This window comes from Melanostigma gelatinosum, assembly GCF_949748355.1.
Source record: "Melanostigma gelatinosum genome assembly, chromosome: 24".
In the NCBI taxonomy this organism is placed as follows: domain Eukaryota; kingdom Metazoa; phylum Chordata; class Actinopteri; order Perciformes; family Zoarcidae; genus Melanostigma; species Melanostigma gelatinosum.
In genome coordinates, this window is record NC_136657.1 from 7450932 (window position 1) to 7470049 (window position 19118).

The 19118-nt window shown below is 49.2% G+C and overlaps 2 protein-coding genes across 9 annotated transcripts in view; both read left to right on the top strand.

Annotated features, from left to right (window-relative positions):
* Positions 1–12670, top strand: part of r3hdm1 (R3H domain containing 1) — a 33978-nt gene extending 21308 nt beyond the window's left edge. For 3 of the 8 annotated variants that reach the window (XM_079296168.1, XM_079296171.1, XM_079296172.1), the window contains 14 exons: positions 776–1002; positions 1103–1372; positions 1836–1966; positions 2308–2421; positions 3151–3513; positions 3599–3725; positions 5712–5869; positions 5978–6111; positions 7714–7817; positions 8728–8915; positions 9494–9653; positions 10194–10291; positions 10402–10486; positions 11331–12670. In XM_079296168.1, coding sequence (XP_079152294.1) covers positions 776–1002; positions 1103–1372; positions 1836–1966; positions 2308–2421; positions 3151–3513; positions 3599–3725; positions 5712–5869; positions 5978–6111; positions 7714–7817; positions 8728–8915; positions 9494–9653; positions 10194–10291; positions 10402–10486; positions 11331–11605 — 2434 coding nt within the window. In that variant the 3' untranslated portion in view covers positions 11606–12670. Of the gene's footprint in view, positions 1–775; positions 1003–1102; positions 1373–1835; positions 1967–2307; positions 2422–3150; positions 3514–3598; positions 3726–5711; positions 5870–5977; positions 6112–7713; positions 7818–8727; positions 8916–9493; positions 9654–10193; positions 10292–10401; positions 10487–11330 lie in introns of those variants that run through there. The other 5 variants (XM_079296170.1, XM_079296169.1, XM_079296174.1 and 2 more) reach the window with 5 other exon arrangements.
* A 487-nt stretch (positions 12671–13157) lies between these two features.
* Positions 13158–15546, top strand: LOC306797312 (uncharacterized protein). The gene is made up of 3 exons (XM_079296612.1): positions 13158–13299; positions 13846–13940; positions 14044–15546. Exons 1-3 carry the CDS (start codon positions 13176–13178, stop codon positions 15319–15321), a joined length of 1497 nt encoding a protein of 498 aa, XP_079152738.1. The 5' UTR covers positions 13158–13175; the 3' UTR covers positions 15322–15546.
* Positions 15547–19118: the final 3572 nt, after the last annotated feature.

A 19118-nucleotide genomic window follows, 5' to 3' on the forward strand; every position in this document is an offset into this window, starting at 1 on the left:
TAAACCCCGGCTTTTCCACGGTGTATATGGGCACCATATCTTTTGCGATATACATCGCGACTGCATCCGTGATGGCTTTCCACCGGGCACTCTTCTTCTCATGCGGAGTACAGTTGGTGAATGTCTCCAAAATGCTGGGTTGTTGTTGTGAGGTGGCGGCGGCGGCGGCCAGCAGTGAAGCTGCTGGCCGCCATTGTTTTAGTTTGTAAACAATGCGCGCGCACTCTACTACGGGAACCCAACGGGGGGGAGGGGTGGGGGCGATTTTCTCGATTTTCAATAAAACACATCGCCTTAAAGCACACATTCGAATTAATCGATTAAATCGATTTATCGCCCAGCCCTAACCATGAGTATTATTTTTGAAACGGCATCGTTTCTTGATCACGCTTTGCAGAGTGCAGCCTCGAGTCATCTCAAGGCTTTAAAATGCAAATACATCCGTTCTTTCTTGTTTTTAACAGTTTCACGCAGGTGTCTGCTTTAGGTTTTGTGTTTTCCATTTATAATATTGTGGCAAAAGATTGGTACAATTTCAGAAAGCCCCAGTGAAACGGTCGTAACAACGGTTCAGTTAAAAGAGGGATTTTAAATCCAATCCTAAGCATTTCATTGGACCGCGACAAAGTGGGCGGACTTAGAAAGTGGCGCAATACGGAGCAACATAAATATGTTAAATATACAAAGAATTGGATTTTTTTTATATATGTATTGTTAAAAAGGTGCACAATGTAATCTAAAAGGGTTAAAATGGCTTTTTTCCATTTGACATCAGGTTACGGGCCGGCCGGTCGGGCGCCAGCCGCCAGAGCAGCTCCGAGACGGAGCCGCGTCACGGCGAGCCGCGGCCGTGGAGCAGCACCGACAGCTCGGACAGCTCCAACAGGCTCGCCCCGCGGCCCGCCATCACCAAGGCCAGCAGCTTCAGCGGCATCTCCCCCGCCCTCGTGCGGGGGGACAGCACGGCCAGCAGCAAGAGCACCGGGAGGCTCTCCAAGACAGGCAAGACGGAGGCGGATCATTTACCCGCAAGAGATGCTCCTCCTCCTCAATTCTGAGGGGACGCAGATGATAATCTCGTTGTTTTCCCTCCTCCCCTCAGGCTCGGAATCGTGCAGCAGCGTCGGCTCCTCGTCCAGCTCGCTGTCCCGTCCCCAGCTGCCTCTCCCGGTCTCGGCCCCGTCCTGGTCCAGCATCCCCAGCGTGTCCTTGATCCACCCGGCCATCGACACCCGAGGGTCCGGGCGCCCCGAGGTGATCAAGAGCGTCCCGCCGCGGCCCCCGTCGGCCGCGGACGCCACCAGCTATTACGTGTTGCCGCTGGAGGCCTCGCGGATCCCACCCGGCAGCGTTCTGGTCAACCCGCACACAGGTGGGTGATCGGGGAAGATTTCTATTTCCAAAACTCACCTTCCACGAAATCACAAAGTCCCACGAAGGCACAGGAATTCTTTTCTTCTTATTTTTCTTCCTCCTGTCCTGTCATTTTCTGGTTTCCCTGTGAAGTATTCATGAGATGGGGACAGGATCACAGATTGGCATGGAGCTGCACTCGGTTTGTCTTTCAGTGTCCACACCAAAGCATGCTGATCAAAATGCACCGAACAGATGGGAGGAATCTGTAAATATTCATCGCGGGGCCAGTTGTAGACTTTTGAGCCGCAGTTTTCAAACGCTGCCAAGGTTGTCTGCTCCCGCTGCCTCTCCCTCTCTCATGGACCACGTCCGGGCGTGTCCGCCGGCAGAATTCAAGTGTTTCCTTCCGTGTGATGATGAATAGTTGGTGTGTTTGTGTACACATTTTTTATTTTTTCTCTCTCTTCTGAATTGGACAGGCAAGCCTTTCATCCACCCCGACGGCAGCGCCGTAGTTTATAACCCGGCCTCCGTGGCCCTCGGCGCTGGCAGGAACCCACAGCAGGGCAAAACCCCGCAGCAGCAGCTGGCCAATCACCTCCACTCCCAGGTCAGTGGGCGGGGCTACATTTCCTCAAACTTTCCTCATTCTAATTAACTTCATGTAAAGTGTTTTCTCTAACTTCCTCTAACCTCACTAACTAATAGTGTTGTATTGGGAGCTGATAGTAGGACGGTAGGAGCTTCACTAAGTTTGATAAACCCCTCCCACCAGAAGCTGTCCTCAGTCAGGCCTCATCCTAAAGGCCTTTTCCCTTTGCAAAAATAGAAGTGACGACATAAAAGGGGTTTAGCAAACGGTCAGTTGAGGCTCCCACCGATTTTTACCAGCGTCCTTCCTCCTGTCTCATCTCCGTCCCTCTGTCCTTCCTTCCTTCCTTCCTTCCTCAGCAGATCTGTCCTCCTCTCCAGCTGTCCTCTGAGCCCGTTAACAACCCAACGGTCTCGTATTCTCTTCCTCCTCCTCAGTTCCTGCCCGTCTGTCCTAACCAACAGTACACTGTGGTACAGAACTCCTTTCTTCCACTTTATTAGTCTCCCCCCTCCTCCCTCCTGTCAGACCTGGCTCTATACGTGTTTATTATTTGCTTTACAAAGTTATCTTTTTCTGTTTGTAAGTTGTGAATTTGACAAGCAGAGTTTGGTAGCCACATTCAGCGTAGCTCTCACTGCATATAACTGGAGGTCTGGAGTCTTATTACTGGTACCTAACATCAAGCATTACCTCGCCCTCTCAAACTTCAAAGCACACCTTTTTATTATGCCGCCGCTCAACGATTCAGTTGGTGTTTCTGATCGGAAAGGTGCATCTGAATCCAGCCGGCGCCGGCGCCCACGTATATGGATCATGCATTCACTTGACCTCATTTCTGACCTGGTTTTAGTGAAAGACATGCCTCTGCGACTAATTACGCCCGTGGAAAGTTCCATTAATATTTAATTCATCACCAGATGTTGGCTCTGAATAATCCATGACTAAAAAAAAACACCACTTTTTTTTCCAACATGTCAGAAGTGACCCGGACTGGCGCACCGCGAGATAAATAGCTCGCTTTTGGACTCTTGGTCCCCGCAGACCCCGGGTCAGATTTAGACTCCCTGCATTTGTTTCAACCTCCAAGCGAGAGTCAATTCAGCAAATGTCTTTTGCACGTAGCCGACCGTATTGATCGGTGTTCTGAGCGTATTTAACGATTAAGACGTTTGTTGACGCTAAACTCTCTCTCTCTCCAGCCCGACGCGCTCAACGCCCAGTTCAGTCACATGACTCTGGCGCAGCCGCCGCCCAGCGATGGCGGGGCCTCGGCGGCGGACGCCCGCCACTATCCCGCCATGTACCACCACCACCACGCCTCCCCCATGGTGCTGCAGGGAGCGCAGCAGCACCAGCAGCACCAGCAGGTTGCTAGCTACATGGTGGCGGGGCCGTCGGGGGGACACCCGGGGTTGCTGCAGGGTCAGCCCGTCCCGCTCCCGACCCCGGGCCCCAACCACGTGTACCCCGGCTCCACGCCGGGCCCCGCCGCTTTCCCGGGGTCCGCGCTGAACCAGCAGCTGCTCCAGCAGCACGCCTACATCCAACAGCCTGTCCAGCAGGTAGGGGGACGTCTAACCCAATCCTCCACGTGGATTCTAACGGTGTCGCACAGCCCTTGAGTTTCCTTTTGTCGTGTCTTTCCAGATGTCGGCGTGCTACTGCTCGTCGGTCCACCACCCGCACTGCTCCGGCCAGCAGCAGCACTACCGGCCCCCCGTCAACCCGCTGCCCTACAACTGCCCTCAGAGCCAAAGCCTGCCCCAGCAACAAGGTATGAACATGGCCGCTTTAAAGAAGACCCGCGTGAAGAGTGTTTTCTCAAGAGATAATCTTAGTTATTTTCACACAATTTGGTTAAATTGGATAAAAAAAATAATCTGTGAGAAATGAGATGGTGAGATCACACTAAGTTACGCTCAGCTACCCGAAAAACACTTCAATCAACATTAAATCTTCTTCAGAGTTGTGTTTTATGACAAAAATGAGCAGGTTACCCTTCATTTCTCGTGACTCTTCACAAGGGAGTCCGACGGACAAATATTTCCCCTTTTCTTTCCTGTGTTTCTTGTTTTTTTTTACGCGCTCACACGTCTCCCCGGGAATCATCCACTTGATTATTCTGTTTTTCTTTTTTTGAGATTGTTAGCTCCTGCTCGGTCTTCCTCACACACGCACGTGCTCTCGCTTAACTGGATGTGATGTTGCCCACGATTGTGACTCTTGTTCGCACGCTGGTGCGCACACACACACACACACACACACGCGCGCGCTCTCTGTAAGTGGCTGCGGCACTATTCTGTCATCTGTCGGCAGCAAATGCGGCTTCCCTGCTGGGGACCTGGGGAATAAGACGGTGGACAAATGAAGCTGACCTACAAAGGCAAAGGACAGCAATTATTTCTCAGGGAAAAAATGACTTCAGTGCCTTGTTTTTACATCCTTTTTTTGTGCATTAATAAAATAAAATAAAAAGATATATAAGACGACTAAAGGTGAAGATATTGCAGCACGGGGTGCGTGCAATATATCAGTAATCAGCGGGGATTCTCTGCCGGCGCAGTCGGGGGTCCACAGAGACACCTGTGAATGTTTCCACCGCCTTGCATCAGACCGCCGCAGGGCTCCGGCTGCAGTCGTGGTCTTTCTGGGAAAGAATGGTATTCTATGCTGAGCGCTTGTCCTCCTTCCTCTTCACTGGTCGGTAATGATTGACTTCATCTGTCATCGCCAGGAGGACGATGCGACGGACCTTTTGTTTTCTCTGAAGGAGCGATGAAAACATCATCACGATTGAAAATGGTGCTTCTCTAATGTTGGGATTTGTTGCTTTTCTTTGTCATCTATGACAACAAAGTGAATAGTTTTGGGTTTAATCTTAGTATAAACTAAATGTCATTGCTAGAACGAATATATGGTAAAGTGTACTTTCAATCAAAGGGGGGAAAAATCCTTTCAAGGATTGATGAGATACATACTTTAAATGTTACTTGGAAACAGTTAAAACGCGGCAGGTTGTCTGCTCTTTGTTTGGGCCTTCCTCTTGAGTTCCTAACGGCCTCCGGGGCCTGACGTCTGATTGGATACCAGAGGGGAATCACGCCGAGCCCGAGAGGCGGGATGCGGGGCCGGGACGCTGTCTGAGAGACCTCTATGAATCTCACAGTGAACCGGTCTCTTTTTCAGCCCCTCACTCCCTCACCCTCCCAGGACACGCGCCCGTCTCAGTCTGCAACAAGGTAACGGACGACCGAGCAGGAACGTCCTTGGTGTCGAAGTCCCAATCTGCCGGCCGGCTGGAATGGAATGAAACGGGGCGGGGGGCGGGGTTGATATTACCATCAATTCATGCTCTGTTTGTGAGCGAAGGTGGGAGACGAGGGTGGATGAAAATAGTCCCTCCCCCTCCTCGCCGAGCACTCTCATTGTCTTGTTGTACTTTTTTCTCTCCCAGGGCGGCAGACTGTAAAGACACCTTCACAAAAGGACGTCCTCTCCTTTTTGTCCATTGGATTAGTGTGTGTGTGTCACGAGGGATGCTATTTGTCAGATGTCTCTTTGTCACCTTGACATTTAAGCGTTCGATTCCTCCTCCTGCTCGACTTCCACCATCTTTCAATCCTCCGCTTCCCTCCTCCTCAAATGTCCCTTTTTTAAATGAATGTGACAATTAACGGCAATGTCTTTGTTGTCAGCGTTCCCGTCAGTGGTCTCCTTTTCATTCGGTCACACGGCGTTGTGCCTTTTTCTCTCACCTCAGTGCACCAAGCCATGATGCCAAACCCGGCGTCCAGCTACCAGGCCATAGTGGGCATGCAGCCGACGTCCAGCCTGGCTCTCACCGGCAACCAGCAAAGCAATATGGGCAACCAGATGCAAGGCATGATGGTCCAGTACAATCCAATGCAGTCCTATCAGGTACTTTTTGCAAGCTTTCACTTCTGACGACGTCTTAGCCAATATAAAGCCAGTTTTCTCTGGTTTTGTTGCTTTATCACCTACCTTTTGTATTTTATTTTCCCGCAGCAGGTTTCTGTGCCACAGCAGACGTACCAGCAGCCAGTGTTTGTGTCCTGTCAGCCGGGACAGGGGGCAGTGGCCGTGGCCGGCATGCAGCCCTGCTACAGCCTGCTCCCCCCGAACCAGCACACCACCATGAGGTACGGCGTCCAATCAACAGCCGGCGCTCTCGCTCGTTACTAAGGCAACAGAAAAGACTTTATGACTCGCATGAGATCATTTTTATTGAAACAGGAAGTCTCATGGAGATCAGAACTCTCTTTGTGTACAATGGTTCCCCGTTAAATGAACAGTTCCTTCAAAATAAAAGCACGATTTTCATTTCAAACGGTTTCATTCCACTCATAGGGAGCGCAGTATGAAGCAGTTTGAAGATCAAAGTTTTATTGCATTGATACTTTAATATATGGGAGTGATTAGTTTACCATGACCCAGTTTCCATTGATCCATTTAAAAATCATTCCGAAGGACTTTTAATGAGACCTGATAATAAACCCGCTCTTGATTTATGTCCCTCCTTTTATTAAAGACGGTCGCTAACAGCTGAAGTTTGCACGATTGGCTCGCCTGTAAATGTACTTTGTCCCAGAAACCGATTTGCAGGTACGTGATGCTGCAGGTGCCTCTTATTTATAGGCCTGATGGTGACGAACGTCCTCTCAAAGAGCCTTCCCCCGTCTTCCTCCGGTACTCTGCCGCCCGCTCTCATTACGGGCTGATTGATGGAACTGGTTCACCGAAAAGCAAAAACATGTAATTAGCGCCTACCTCCGCGGACCCAATCAATCTGGATGCCGGTGTAGGGGAGCACCGCTGGGACGCGCTTGTACATATGACAAACGCCAGACGTGGAGAAACAGCCATGTACGTTAGTCGTCACCTGCAGAAAGAACAATGTGTGCACACACACACACGGGGGAGAGAGAGAGAGGTCACCCTCTCTCATTGTCCCAGCTGTAAAACGAGGCTGCGTTAGTAGGGCAGTCGGCGTAGAAAAAACATGATTTATGCGGCAGCGAGTTTTCGAACAGCTCAGCGTTCTCCCCCGAGGCCCGGCTGTCCACCTGCAGCCTGCTTTCTCACCAGCTGGACACGAGTCCTTACAGGCGGGTTTGGTCACGGGGCCGAGCGCCTGCTTTTTGCAGATTGAGTTGAAAGTTAAATTTCAAACGTGTACGTCTGCAGGTTTTTAGAAGTCCTCTTTTAATCACAGATTAAGCATCGTGTCGGACTACTTCTTCTTCAGGTGCTCAGGCTCTGGAGTACCAGATGCACTGCTGCTGCCGACAGATTTGGCAACATTTTAAAGGGGACATATATTTACTTTTAGGTTTATATTTGGGGTTTATACTAGAATATGTCTACATGCTTTAATGTAAAAAAAAACAACGAAATATTTCTCACTCTTTCTGAAACGCTCTGTTTTAGCGCCTGTCTCTTTAAGACCCCATCCCGTAAATAGCCCAGTCTGCTCTGATTGGCTCGCGAGAAATATACGGGTCACCATTCCGAAGGTAGTTCTCAACTTGTGGGGGAGATATACAGATGGAGGGCGGTACATTCTAATGAGCCTACATGTGGCATAGGAAGGGGAGCCAAATCTGATTGGCTTGTTGAATCACATGTTTTCTGATCCAGGCCATTAATTGGTTAATCCACCCTTTCAATTCAGTCCCATTTACCTTGAACGCTGCAGAAAGCCCCGTTGTGAAACACTTCCTTCTGTGTATTCTGTCTCGCAGCTCCACGGTGAGTTTCCTGCCCGCCCAGATGATGGAGCAGCTCCAGTTTTCTCAGACCTCGTCCCCCTGCGTCTCCCAGCAGCACCCAGGCCAGCAGTATGCAGGTATGTCCCCCCCACCCTGGAGCTGCGCTGGGATTAAACAGCCAGTAGGTCGACAACAGCGGATAAATGGACCAAGGCGACATATTGGTAAAGTTGTAATAGATATATAGGTTAATCAGGGGCTAGAAATAAAAGAAAAGCGTAGTTTATAGGAATAGAAGTTGCCGTAATGAGCCCTGTTTTCATGTGCTGGCCTTTCCGAGGGCTCAGAGAATGGCTGTCCAGAGGCCCAGGTGGGGCAGTCTCCTTACTAATGACCTTTATTATTCATGCCTGATTGTTAGGGGGGGGGGGGGGGGGATGGAGAGAGCATTCATTTCCAGCCCCTGTCAGTAATGAGGTTGGATGAAGGTCTCGCCTCACTCATGGCAAACACTTTTAATCGGCCGCAGCCAGAAGTAATCCGCCCGATTTTAAGTCCAAACATCTGTTGTCCTTGCAACTGTTGTCGGGTGATGAGTAATAAATCAACAGCGGCGTCGGCTGCAAATTTTACACCACGATTTTTTAGTTCACAGAGCAGACGGTTCGTTGATTGTTTTGTTTTTTTTATTCCCATTAATGCGTCAAAAACGAATAAGATAATCTGGATAAACTGGATCTCCAGCGTTATCGTAGAGGATTTTAGCAGCAAAAGGGGAATGGACCGTGATTGCTTCATGTGGCCTCTTAGAACTTAAATGCTCAGCAGCTGACCCAAAATGCTGAAAAAGAGCTTTTTGGGGCGAAAAGAAAACGCATTTACGCTGTCAGCGTAAATATGATGAATAAATGATGAATTCAATTTAAAAAAGCAAGCAGTATGAAGTGTTTTACCGTGTCTGCCTGACCTCATTTGCCTCTTTTCAACACTATGTTTCAATTCCCCGCTTTTGTGTTTTTTTGTTTTTTTCCATGTGCGTTTGTGCAGGGTTGTTACCCCCGGCCCCCGGCGGCGGCGGCGGCATGGTGATGCTGCAAATGACGGCGCCCTCCTGCCAGCAGCCCCGGGCCCCCTCCCCCTGCCAGCGGAAACAGCCCGCCCACAAACACCCCGGCACCGAGCACCAGCGCAGCCGCAGGCCCGCTGAGCTCCCCACGCCTCCAGACAGCACCCAGGTACAAACGCAGCCCATGTGCATCAGCGTCCAAATGCTCAATAAAACACTCATGAGATTGTATTTATAACCTTTTAATAACCTTTTTGAGGGTTGTCTTGCTCAGTGGCCCAGAGGTTTTGACTTGACAACGACAATTTCCAAACAGTGTTAGATTAAATTATGAAATTGCTCAGGTAGTGTTCGCCACACAGGACAACACGGAATGTGTCGGGAAGTTGAGACGGTCACAAGAAAGCAATTTGAGAGGCAATTTATTTTGGTTGTCTGAGTCTGACAGTGATGCAGGAATTGCCAAAATTCCTCCTGCGGGCAGGTTAAATGTCACAGTAAACAGGCTCCGCAAATGAAGTCGCCGGTGCGGGCGTAGCTTGAAATTGAGGGGGAAATAGTCCCGAGCATTAGGGTTTAACGGCACATTAGGGGGGTACTAATGTGGATAGAACGGCACATTAAAGCGACGACTTTGCAAGGGAGAGAAACAGCGATGTTTGCTTTTTTTTGAATGAAAGTGTCTCTGTGTTCTCCCCCCCCCCCCCCCCCCCCCCCGTCGCCTCACCGCCGGTGTGTTGCGTGTAGAGCAGCCTGCCCTTGTCCCCGGCACTCACTCCCTCGCCAGGCCAGCCGCCCAGCTTCAAGGGCCTCCCGTCAGGCATCTCGTCCATCCCTGGCATGGCGCGCCACCCGCACCACCACCACCACCCGCCACTCCCTACAGCCTTCTGCCACAGTGGACAAGGTGAGACGCACAAGGGGCCGCCTCGCAGACCAACATCATCATCGGGATAATCGAAACTATAATAATAATCAAAACTATCACATTATAGGAGGAGGTAGTTTCTGATTGGCTATTATCTGCTACGGAAGCACTGGTAGACTGCTAAGCAGCCACACTTACGTAGTTTATACAGTTTTGTGTTTCATATTTAGTCGTGAATCTTAATATCAGTCATATTTTTAAGTTAGTTTGTACTTTTATTAGCTTGCATCCGAGCCGTCTTAGTTGCTAGCTAGCTAGCCGTGTAAGCAGTGGCTGACTAAGCTTAGCTAACGTAATGTTAGCTGACTTGCTAAATATCATTAACCACCTTATAGCGTGCTGTTAAACAGATTTTTGCTCACTCTGTCCAATGAATGTCATATCTTAGATTTGAATTGTTTAAATTTAAATGTAATTGCCCAAATCTTACTCCGTATAAACTCACAGTAGACGTTCAGCTTGTTTCGACTGACCTGAAACTCCACAGCTTGTGATAACTTTTCTTTTTGTGACGTCCAGGTGAAGCACACTACTCTCTACTGGGCCAACCTCTGCAGTACAATCCCTCCATCAGACCTCCGCTGATCCACACCGCACACATAGTGGCCAAACACCAGGTCAGGCGCATACAAAAATATAAAGTATAAAATGTTCTAACAGCCTTCGATCAGTCATACGAGTCATTCCCTCCACAGATGACCTCACTGGTTTCCTCTTGTCTCCTCAGGGTCCACTGGGGGTTTGGCGTAGCGGTCATGGGAGGAAGGCCAGCAGAAAACCTCTGTCTTCAGATCTCAGTGTAGGTGAAGCAGGTAATAGGAAGTCCAGAGGGAGGCTTGAGTTTAGTGAACCTCGAGCTAACGGCGGCCATTTTTCTATTTAATTAAAGGTCACAACTGAAATTGGACCTTCCCTGTATAGAAAGACGCATGAAAGTGATTTATATATTGCTAGAAAAAATCCGGTTTCATTAAAAAAAAAACAAGTCCAGGAGTGAAGCGTCAGGTTTTGGCTGTCAATCAGAAAACGTGATCAACTCAACTGCTGTGTGGTCTAAAGTGAGCAGATTGAAATAACGTCAGTTTTTTTTTTTGTTGTGCGTCAAAATGTGCTTGCTGCGGAGGAAAGCGTCTTGTTTGTGAATGTAAGCAGAATAAATTCACAGACGGGGCAGAAATCACACCTGGCTGTGGAACCTGCAGCCCCGGCGGTATTTGTGCCGAGAGTACAAATGTGCTGATTATTTCGAATATGGCGTCGTATTTTTTTATTTATTGTTTTGGGAGATTATTCAGGTGCTTGTACAATCATCGGGGGGGGGAAGGGGGTCGGTTGAAAGTTCAACACTTACAGCGCTGCTGTAAAATGTCAACGCTGTCTGGGAGTAAGAAAAGCAGCGTTGTCTTTAAACTGACAATCGTGCATTTTTGAAAATGTAACCCATCAGGAAATTGGCAAATGAAAAACACCAAATTTGCAGGGTGTTTGTACCGATTCTCCACCTGAAGCTTTAACGCTGGCAGCAGCAGTTTATTGAAGCCTCCCGATGGTGCAGGTCTGACTTCTCTCTTCACCCGTGACAGTTGTTTTATTTACTGGCTCTGCTGCTCACGGTGCCATCTGTCTGTGTGTGTGTGTGTGTGTGTGTGTCCGCAGTGAGCAGTCAGATCCTGGAAGTGACGGGTCCTCCGGAGGGGATCGGCTGCACAGACTCCCACCACCTCCTGGCAGAGTTCTGCAGAGGGGGCCAATTGATCCAGCGGCTGTCGGACCATCAGCCCCGGCTGCGCGGCGCGGCGGCCAGAGACGCTCCCGGCGGACGCCTGGCCTCGTCATACTCCATCTTCGCCATGCTACCCCCCAGACACGCCGCCCCGAGCGCCGCGCTCCACCACGGCGGACCCCAGGCCCGCCTTCGAACTCCGAACTAGCGCCGGACACAACGGGGAGCCGTGTGGCCTCGGACAAGGTCCGGCTCATAGCTGCTAAAACATCTCGGGGCGTCTTAAAGGGCCGCCACGCAAACGCACATCCAACCACCTGCCTCTGCTGCCTCGGTCTGGACCGCCTCGGTTCAAGTCCCAGACTCTGTCCAAATACAAAAAAAAAATCAAAATGTTTGAAGAATGAACGTTCACTTTTATTTTATTTCAGTTAATTTTATCATTTTATCATTTTAATTTTATCGTTTTTCTGGCCAACGGGGCCCCGAGTTTGGTTTTATTTGTGAAAAGCGTCCGCGGCTGCTGAGCTGGCCCCTTCTCTATCCTAAAAAAAAAATAAAAAAATCTTGTTTGCTGTTCAGAAATGAAAGTGTTTGGAGATCGAGATTCCACTGTGGCTCTTTCGATAGCAGGTCTGTGAGCATAACGGCAGCATCTCAAGCTAAACGTACACATAATCGACTAGTTTCTGGTTCGAGAATGTGTCTGTTCCCGCTTAACACGACGTGAAATTGGGGCCACTTCAAAGTGTTTTATTTTTATTTAGCATTCATCAATAATTCCATCATCCGTGTCCAAACCCCCCTGAGTCGTGACACTGAGCGGCATTTATCTCCCGACAATAACGCGCAGCGACACTTGTACAATGTTGAGCCCATACAATAATAAACACTGAATAATAGATGTACTACCTGAATTATTTAAAGTCACTTTTACACACAGTGAATGTTGGATTTGCACTGAAGTGATGAACGGAGATTTGATCGGTATCAGACAGGGCCTGGATTTTCTTTTATTCCCCCCCCCCCCCCCTCTCTCGTACCCATTTGTTGCACTCGGCCAGGCCACTTTATTTTATATTTCATTAAAATGTTTATATGCACAACAAAAATGCAATCGACTTTGTCACTACTTGGCTTATTTTTCTTTGGGGGAGGGGGGGGGTATTTTATTTGTGTGAATCTTGAGAGGTGTTCTGTGTCTGGTGTGGCTTTTCTTTCTTTTTCTTTTCTTGTTTTTTTTTTTTGGACTCCAATAAATGTTTGCACCACACGTGTTGAGAAAACTTTTTCCAATGTTGAAAGGTCGAGCAGTGACATGAAGCTGAGGGTGAATTGAAATGTTCCCTCAGTGTGGTGTGTGGGGGGGGGGGGGAGCAACATTATGAGGCAACATTATGAGGCAACATCTTGGGAAATGTTGCTCTAGGTTTGTGTCTCTGCCTTTAGGGCATTGCAGAGATATTTGCTCAGCAGCCTCATTTCCGTCAGCACGAAATTACCCCTTTTGAATGAACCGTCTTCTCGGTGGGTGAAACAGAGACCCCTAGTGGACAAACGCTGTTACTGCAGCGTGTGACCAACACACATGGCAGGGCGAAAGTGAAACGACACTGTTCCAAGTAACTTTGTGTTCATAGCAACGGTGCGGAGTTAGCAGTTAGCTTGTGTTTGCTAGGCCTCGTGGTCTGCGTCCTGTGATGGAGACCGACCGCGGGGAGGGAAGCTCCAGGATGGTGGTCGTGTCCGGGGTGCCCGACCCGCTACCCGTCAGCAGGATGGTCGACAAGCTGACGATTCACTTCCTAAGCCGCAGGAGGAGTCGAGGAGGAGACGTCGAGTTGGTCACGTACCCCACCAACATGGACGGAGTCGCTTTTGTCACTTTTGACAAAGCGGAAGGTAAATAAAACGGGTTGTAGCTAAACGCAGGCTACAAGCTAATCATACTACAGCGCGTGTGTCTGTTATCTGTGTCCACTCTGAGGAGCGTAAGTTAACAATAAACAGGTTCATACCTGTTTATCGTTGAAGCGCCAAACTCCATTTAAAGAATGACACTTTTTAAGTTGACATCCTTGTCCAGAAGGCCCAGTTTGTGCCTCTCATGTTTATCATTACATTACTAAGCATAAACACCCGGCCATCTTTAACACTCGTCTATTTATTTATTGACGCTTATTAGCTGCGACTGGAATGTGACTGCAGGACAAGAGGCTCAGCGAATGGACGTTCAAATGCGTAAATGCCTTAAAATCATTGTCTCCTGCTTTTACGCTCTAATTGGCTCCCATGGGAACTACGTACACAGCGTGCAGAGAGCTGAACGTAGATCAAACGTGTCAGGATGGTACGAGTGGTTTAACTCGCCACATTGTATACGACAGCAGAGAGGCCTCATGAAGCGATCGCTGTGATGTTGATGGAACAGCACTGTACTCTTGGCAGATGCAGAGAGGGTGGTGCGGAAGAAGCGGCAGCTCATGAAGGACGACGAGTTTCCAGACGACTACCTCCTCACTGTGTTCCCCTTCACGAGAGATGTGAGTGTCAGCGGTGCTTTGCTCATCTGTGATTTATACGAGACTGACAATCACATGTTTCTCAGATGTAAGATGTTTCTTTGAATGTGCTCTTGTGCTGCAGATGTTTATGTACGTCCACAGCGCTACGGTCGACCTCTCCGTGTTCGGCAGAGATCCGTCGACGCTGATCCAGAGTCTGCGCTCGGCTCACAGGTCGCTGCATTTCCGGCCTTCCCCGCCGCAGACGAACGCCACCGTGGAGGGGCCCTTCTCCGCCGTCCAGGCCCTGAGGCAGGACCTCATCCTCAGGGCCGGCCAGCTTGAATCCGTCAAAGTCTCGGCCCGAGCTGCAGCCGTCAAACCGAGAGAATCCCCTCTTAATCCGAGGGCAATGGCTCACCGCGAGGTCGTCGGCTCCGTAAACTGCGGCGGTTCTGAAGCCAAGCCGGGACCGGGGGGGAGCTCACGCGGCTTATCGACGCAGGCCACAGGTGAGGCAGCCGAAGTCCAAAGCCCGCTCTCGAATGGGAAAACTCCAACCGCCTCCCCGAGGCGAAAGGTTTCTCCTGAGAGTTTGGCCGCCGCCGGGAGCTTTTGCGACACACAAGAAGAAGAGCCGAGGGATCGGTCCAGGAGGGAAATGCCCGCAGAATATAGGACAGAGCTGCTGAATGCAGGGCTTACCTCTTCCTTATCAGGCCTGGACCTGCACAGAACAGAGGAAACATCAGCAACACAGCCAGCAGCAGGCGGCACTTCAGAAAAACGCACCGGACCAGACAGGATTTCAGCGCCCGAGATCAGGGGAGAGAATCCGACGAGCTCCTTCTCCAGCAGAACCGACGATCTGAAGGAGCCGGATCAGAGCAGCTCAGCCTTGACTGCTGAGATCCTCCGAACCAAAGATGCCTCGACGTCCTCCAAGAGCCATGCGGAGGACGCGGAAGAGCCGTGTGCTGAGGGGGACGCGTGCGTCTGGGTCGACTCGTACATTTGCAGGTACATCGAAAAGTTTGACAAGCGGGGGTTCGACAGATGCTTGAGGGGCCTCGACGTGCGTGTCGTCCGCGAAAGCGCCGACCTCACGCGGATATCGTGGACTGAGACGGGCTCGAGGACCTGGCAGGCATCGGAGGACCTCAATAGTTTGGTGCAGCATTGGCTGCTGATGTTAAGAGTTCATCGGATCGACTTGGACGAGCAGCTCGAGAGACGCAAACTGATTCAAATCTGCGACGATGCGAATGCGCTGTACAGCGACGTTCTTTACTTGCTGGAGGACTCTTGCGTCAAAGTCATCGGCAACCCTGTGTCAGGGCCCCGGTTCTGCAGGTGGGTGGAGGAGAGGGTCGCTCTACTCAAAGACCCTCTGAGGATGGAAAGAACGGGGCATGAATAAATGTCGTATTATCAACGACCACAGGGTGGTGCAGTTGCGCTGCGTGTCTCAAAACTCCTGCAGTTTGTGTCTGAAATCTACATTCCTGTTAAGCTCACGGTTATTTTTGAATTTTTGTCGTAATAATTACAACTGTAGAATATAATAACATCAATTACACGTGCGTCAATTACTCGGACAACTCAGCTTCCCTTCTGTTTGTTGCTGGGTTAATATCAGCTCTTTAAACAACCGGTGTTAATCCACACGGTCTTAAGTCTTAATTAACCTCCTCACACCTTAATCACAAAAGATAATTAAAAGCAGAAATTGACGGACGACACCCTGTCATGTAATCACATCTTCCTACTCTCTTGTCTACAGGTTATTTAATCATTTGTTGGCAATAAATCATTTTATTTGAAGTGTTTTTAATCTGATAAACTATTTTTTTAAGTTTCTGTGTTTTTATGTTTCATGACAAAATATAATTCGAAGCCGAAAAAAAAGGAAAATCCCCCTTTTGAGGCTTCGTGGTTCAGTATGTTCTGAGTAACCCCACTGTGGTTCTGCTGTGATCAGTATCATGTACCAGCGTTGGACAGTAGGGGGCGGTGTGACACTTTCGCCCGCATGCTGAACCGGTTAAAAATAGAGCCGCTGTAGCTGCCACAGTCCTGCTCAGTGAAGCTATTATGGAGGCCGGGGTTTGGCAAGCAGGGAGCGGATTGGCAGGCAAATGATGTCAGCTGGACGTCCCATTATACACCCTATCCCCTCCCCACACACACACACACACACACACCTTCTCCAAGGGAAATACTGATCCGTACATGTGATGTGTGAAGATCCTCAGTGAGATCGTCTCTCTCTGTCTCTGAGATTCTTCAAATGAGCTCGCTCCACAGCCTCGATAATTGATTCATGATGTAGAAATGAGCCACACAGCCGCAATGAACACAGACAATCACTCATCTCCCAGACACACACACACACACACACACACACACTCTCTGGGTTGTTACCATAGGAACATAGTGGAAGAGGTTGCTGGGCGTCGTTAGGGGGGAGGCTCTCGAACACAATGGAAACATCCAGGAGGACCCTTCACAGGAGACGAGCGGAGGAGGGAGCGCTGCCTCTTAACACCCGGAACTCTCCGCGCCCCCCTTTGATGGCACGTTTTCAACGACTGCCCATCACTCGGGTGGGGGTCGTGGGTTAATGGAGAGGAGGGGTCAACAAGCTGGAAGCGTGAATTTGTTTTCCCCGGTCCTCCATTACGTCCCTTTTCATCCTCTCTCCTCATTATGCACAACGTATAATTAGGTAATTGCATTTTTGAATAATAACGTGTATGACTTTCGTGATGGAGGTCAAACAGCAGCAGGCCAGAAAAGGAAGCCAAGCATGTTTCCCTCGGGGGGCGGGGTCTGCTGTGGATCAAAGCTGTGATTGGACCGTAGGCGGATTACTGAACAGGCCTCTAGGGCACTAGTGGCTGGTGACTGTTGACAGTTCTTATTGGGAAGCAAGCGAGTACAAAGAGACACAAAACGACCAAAAAGAGACGCTAAACAACTACGAAGAGACTCAAAGCGACTGCAGAGACACAAAATGCACACGAGACTCAAAACGACCACACAGAGATGCAGAACAATCACAAAGAGGCGCAAAACGACCACCAAGAGATGCAAAATATCACAAAATAGACACAGACAGACATAAAACAACCACAGAGACATAAAACAACCACAAAGAGACATAAAACAACCACAGAGACATAAAACAACCACAGAGACATAAAACAGCCACAGACAGACATAAAACAACCACAAAGAGACATAAAACAACCACAGAGAGACATAAAACAACCACAGAGACATAAAACAGCCACAGACAGACATAAAACAACCACAAAGATCCATAAAACAACCACAAAGACATAAAACAACCACAAAAGGGTCTAAAACCACAAAGATGCAAAATGCCAACAGAGAAAAGCAAAACGACTAGAGACGCGAAACGCATAGAAAGAGACTCAAAACAACCACAAAGAGATGCACAAAACAATTTACAAAGCAATAACAAATCCAGGCATGATTACAAGAGGTGCTGGGGGACACACCATTCCGTCCGTGGTCCATGATTGGATGGTGCCTATCGCCACGAGACCACCTATTCTATCTCTGAAGTGTGTAAGTGTGTCACGTTCAGGCACACACACCTTGGAGGTCAGAGGTCGTGCAGACAGGCAGCAAGCCTCCGCGTCACATTTCTTCCCAGTGAGGAATGAGGGCCGCCGGCTGATGAATGATCTTCTCCAGGCGACGTGTGTGTGCACGTTGCAGCCACAAATTGGATCTTAATGATTCTCTTTGCAGACCATCACCCTGCCCGGGAGGGGTAAGGTGGGTAGTAATATGAGTTGCACACCTGTCCCTCATTCCTGTCATCACACCTGCTTCTCGTTACCCCATTATCCCCACAGCACACATGTACAGTATATATATATATATATATATATATATATATATATATATATATATATATATATATATATATATATAATATATATGTACAAGCCACAGCAAGAGGATGCCATTGTGGGTCTGCTGTGAGGGGAAGAGGGCTCATTGAAACAGTCAGGATCAGCAGCTGAGGACCAACAGACAATAAGGCGTTGCAATGAAGCGGCTCCACATCTGCCCGGCCTCACTTACGATCCAGGATGTGCCGGTGCAATTATCAGTCTCTCCCCCCCCCCCCCCCCCCCCCCCCCCTGACCCCCTGTGAGGAAGAAACCCAATTGCCTGTTAAACCTTTCGACACCGCAGGCTGCAACACACGGATGACATATGTGCCCCCCCCCCCTGAATTTAGAACTATTACTTTGCAGTTGGACATTTAAAGACATCGGTCTAATAATTGAGATTTGTGTGAAAAGCACATGTGCGCTTTAACGGTCACGGACATTTTCGGAATTGAAGCCGCAGCAGAAACGGCAGCGGTCGAACCATCTCGTAATCCATCCTCAAATTACGGCAATAACAAAAGAAATATTTACATGATTGTAAAAAAGAATCCCTGTTCGCTCTGTCCGGTAAAAAGAGACGTGGCAGATGGAGGAGAGAGAGAAGAGGTTTTCGCGAATACATCGGTGGCCCAGCGAGCCAACAGGATGTGCCAGCATGGGTGCGTTTGCACATGCAGGTGTGTGTGTGTGTGTGTGTGTGTGTGATGAGTGATGAGTGCGTTTGTATGCTGTCGGCAGCTGAAATCAGTCGCGTGGGGAAGATGAATGGCGCTGGCTATAAGTGAAATGTTAATACTTGGACAAAGCACATGGATATATCCAAAGGAGGATGACATTTTATCAACATGCTGGTCGGTTGAGACGCTCCAAGACGGCTAAAGGTACTGGAACATACGAAAGCATTCTGATTCTAGAAATACGTCCACGAAATGTTCAGCATACACATGTTCCTTCAAAAAGCACTTAAACACAGTGTCTCCTCATCTCCGAGCCAACAAACAAAAAGCACACTGACCGCATACGTGCTACCTGACCTCGAAAGAGAGCGAATACACGCTGATTTGATCAGCACGACTTGAGTCTTTAAAGGTCTCCTGGAAATGTCAGCAGAATTCATCAAAGCGTCCGTCTCCTCCATGAAGCCCTGATCAAAGGCATTCCCGACATACTGCGCCCTCTGTGTCGTTAGCTCACTGGCAAAAACGTCTGCATCTGCACAGCATTATTGGTTTCATGGGAGTTTTATAAGTGGAGACAGACCCAAATCGGGAAGAGACAAGTG

Excerpts from the sequence above, each read along its gene's own strand:
- LOC306797312 (XM_079296612.1), top strand. The coding sequence starts at position 13,176 with ATGGTCGACAAGCTGACGATTCACTTCCTAAGCCGCAGGAGGAGTCGA. Across the intron at positions 13,300-13,845 it reads CACTTTTGACAAAGCGGAAG|ATGCAGAGAGGGTGGTGCGG; the intron begins GTAAATAAAACG and ends TACTCTTGGCAG. Across the intron at positions 13,941-14,043 it reads TGTTCCCCTTCACGAGAGAT|ATGTTTATGTACGTCCACAG; the intron begins GTGAGTGTCAGC and ends CTTGTGCTGCAG.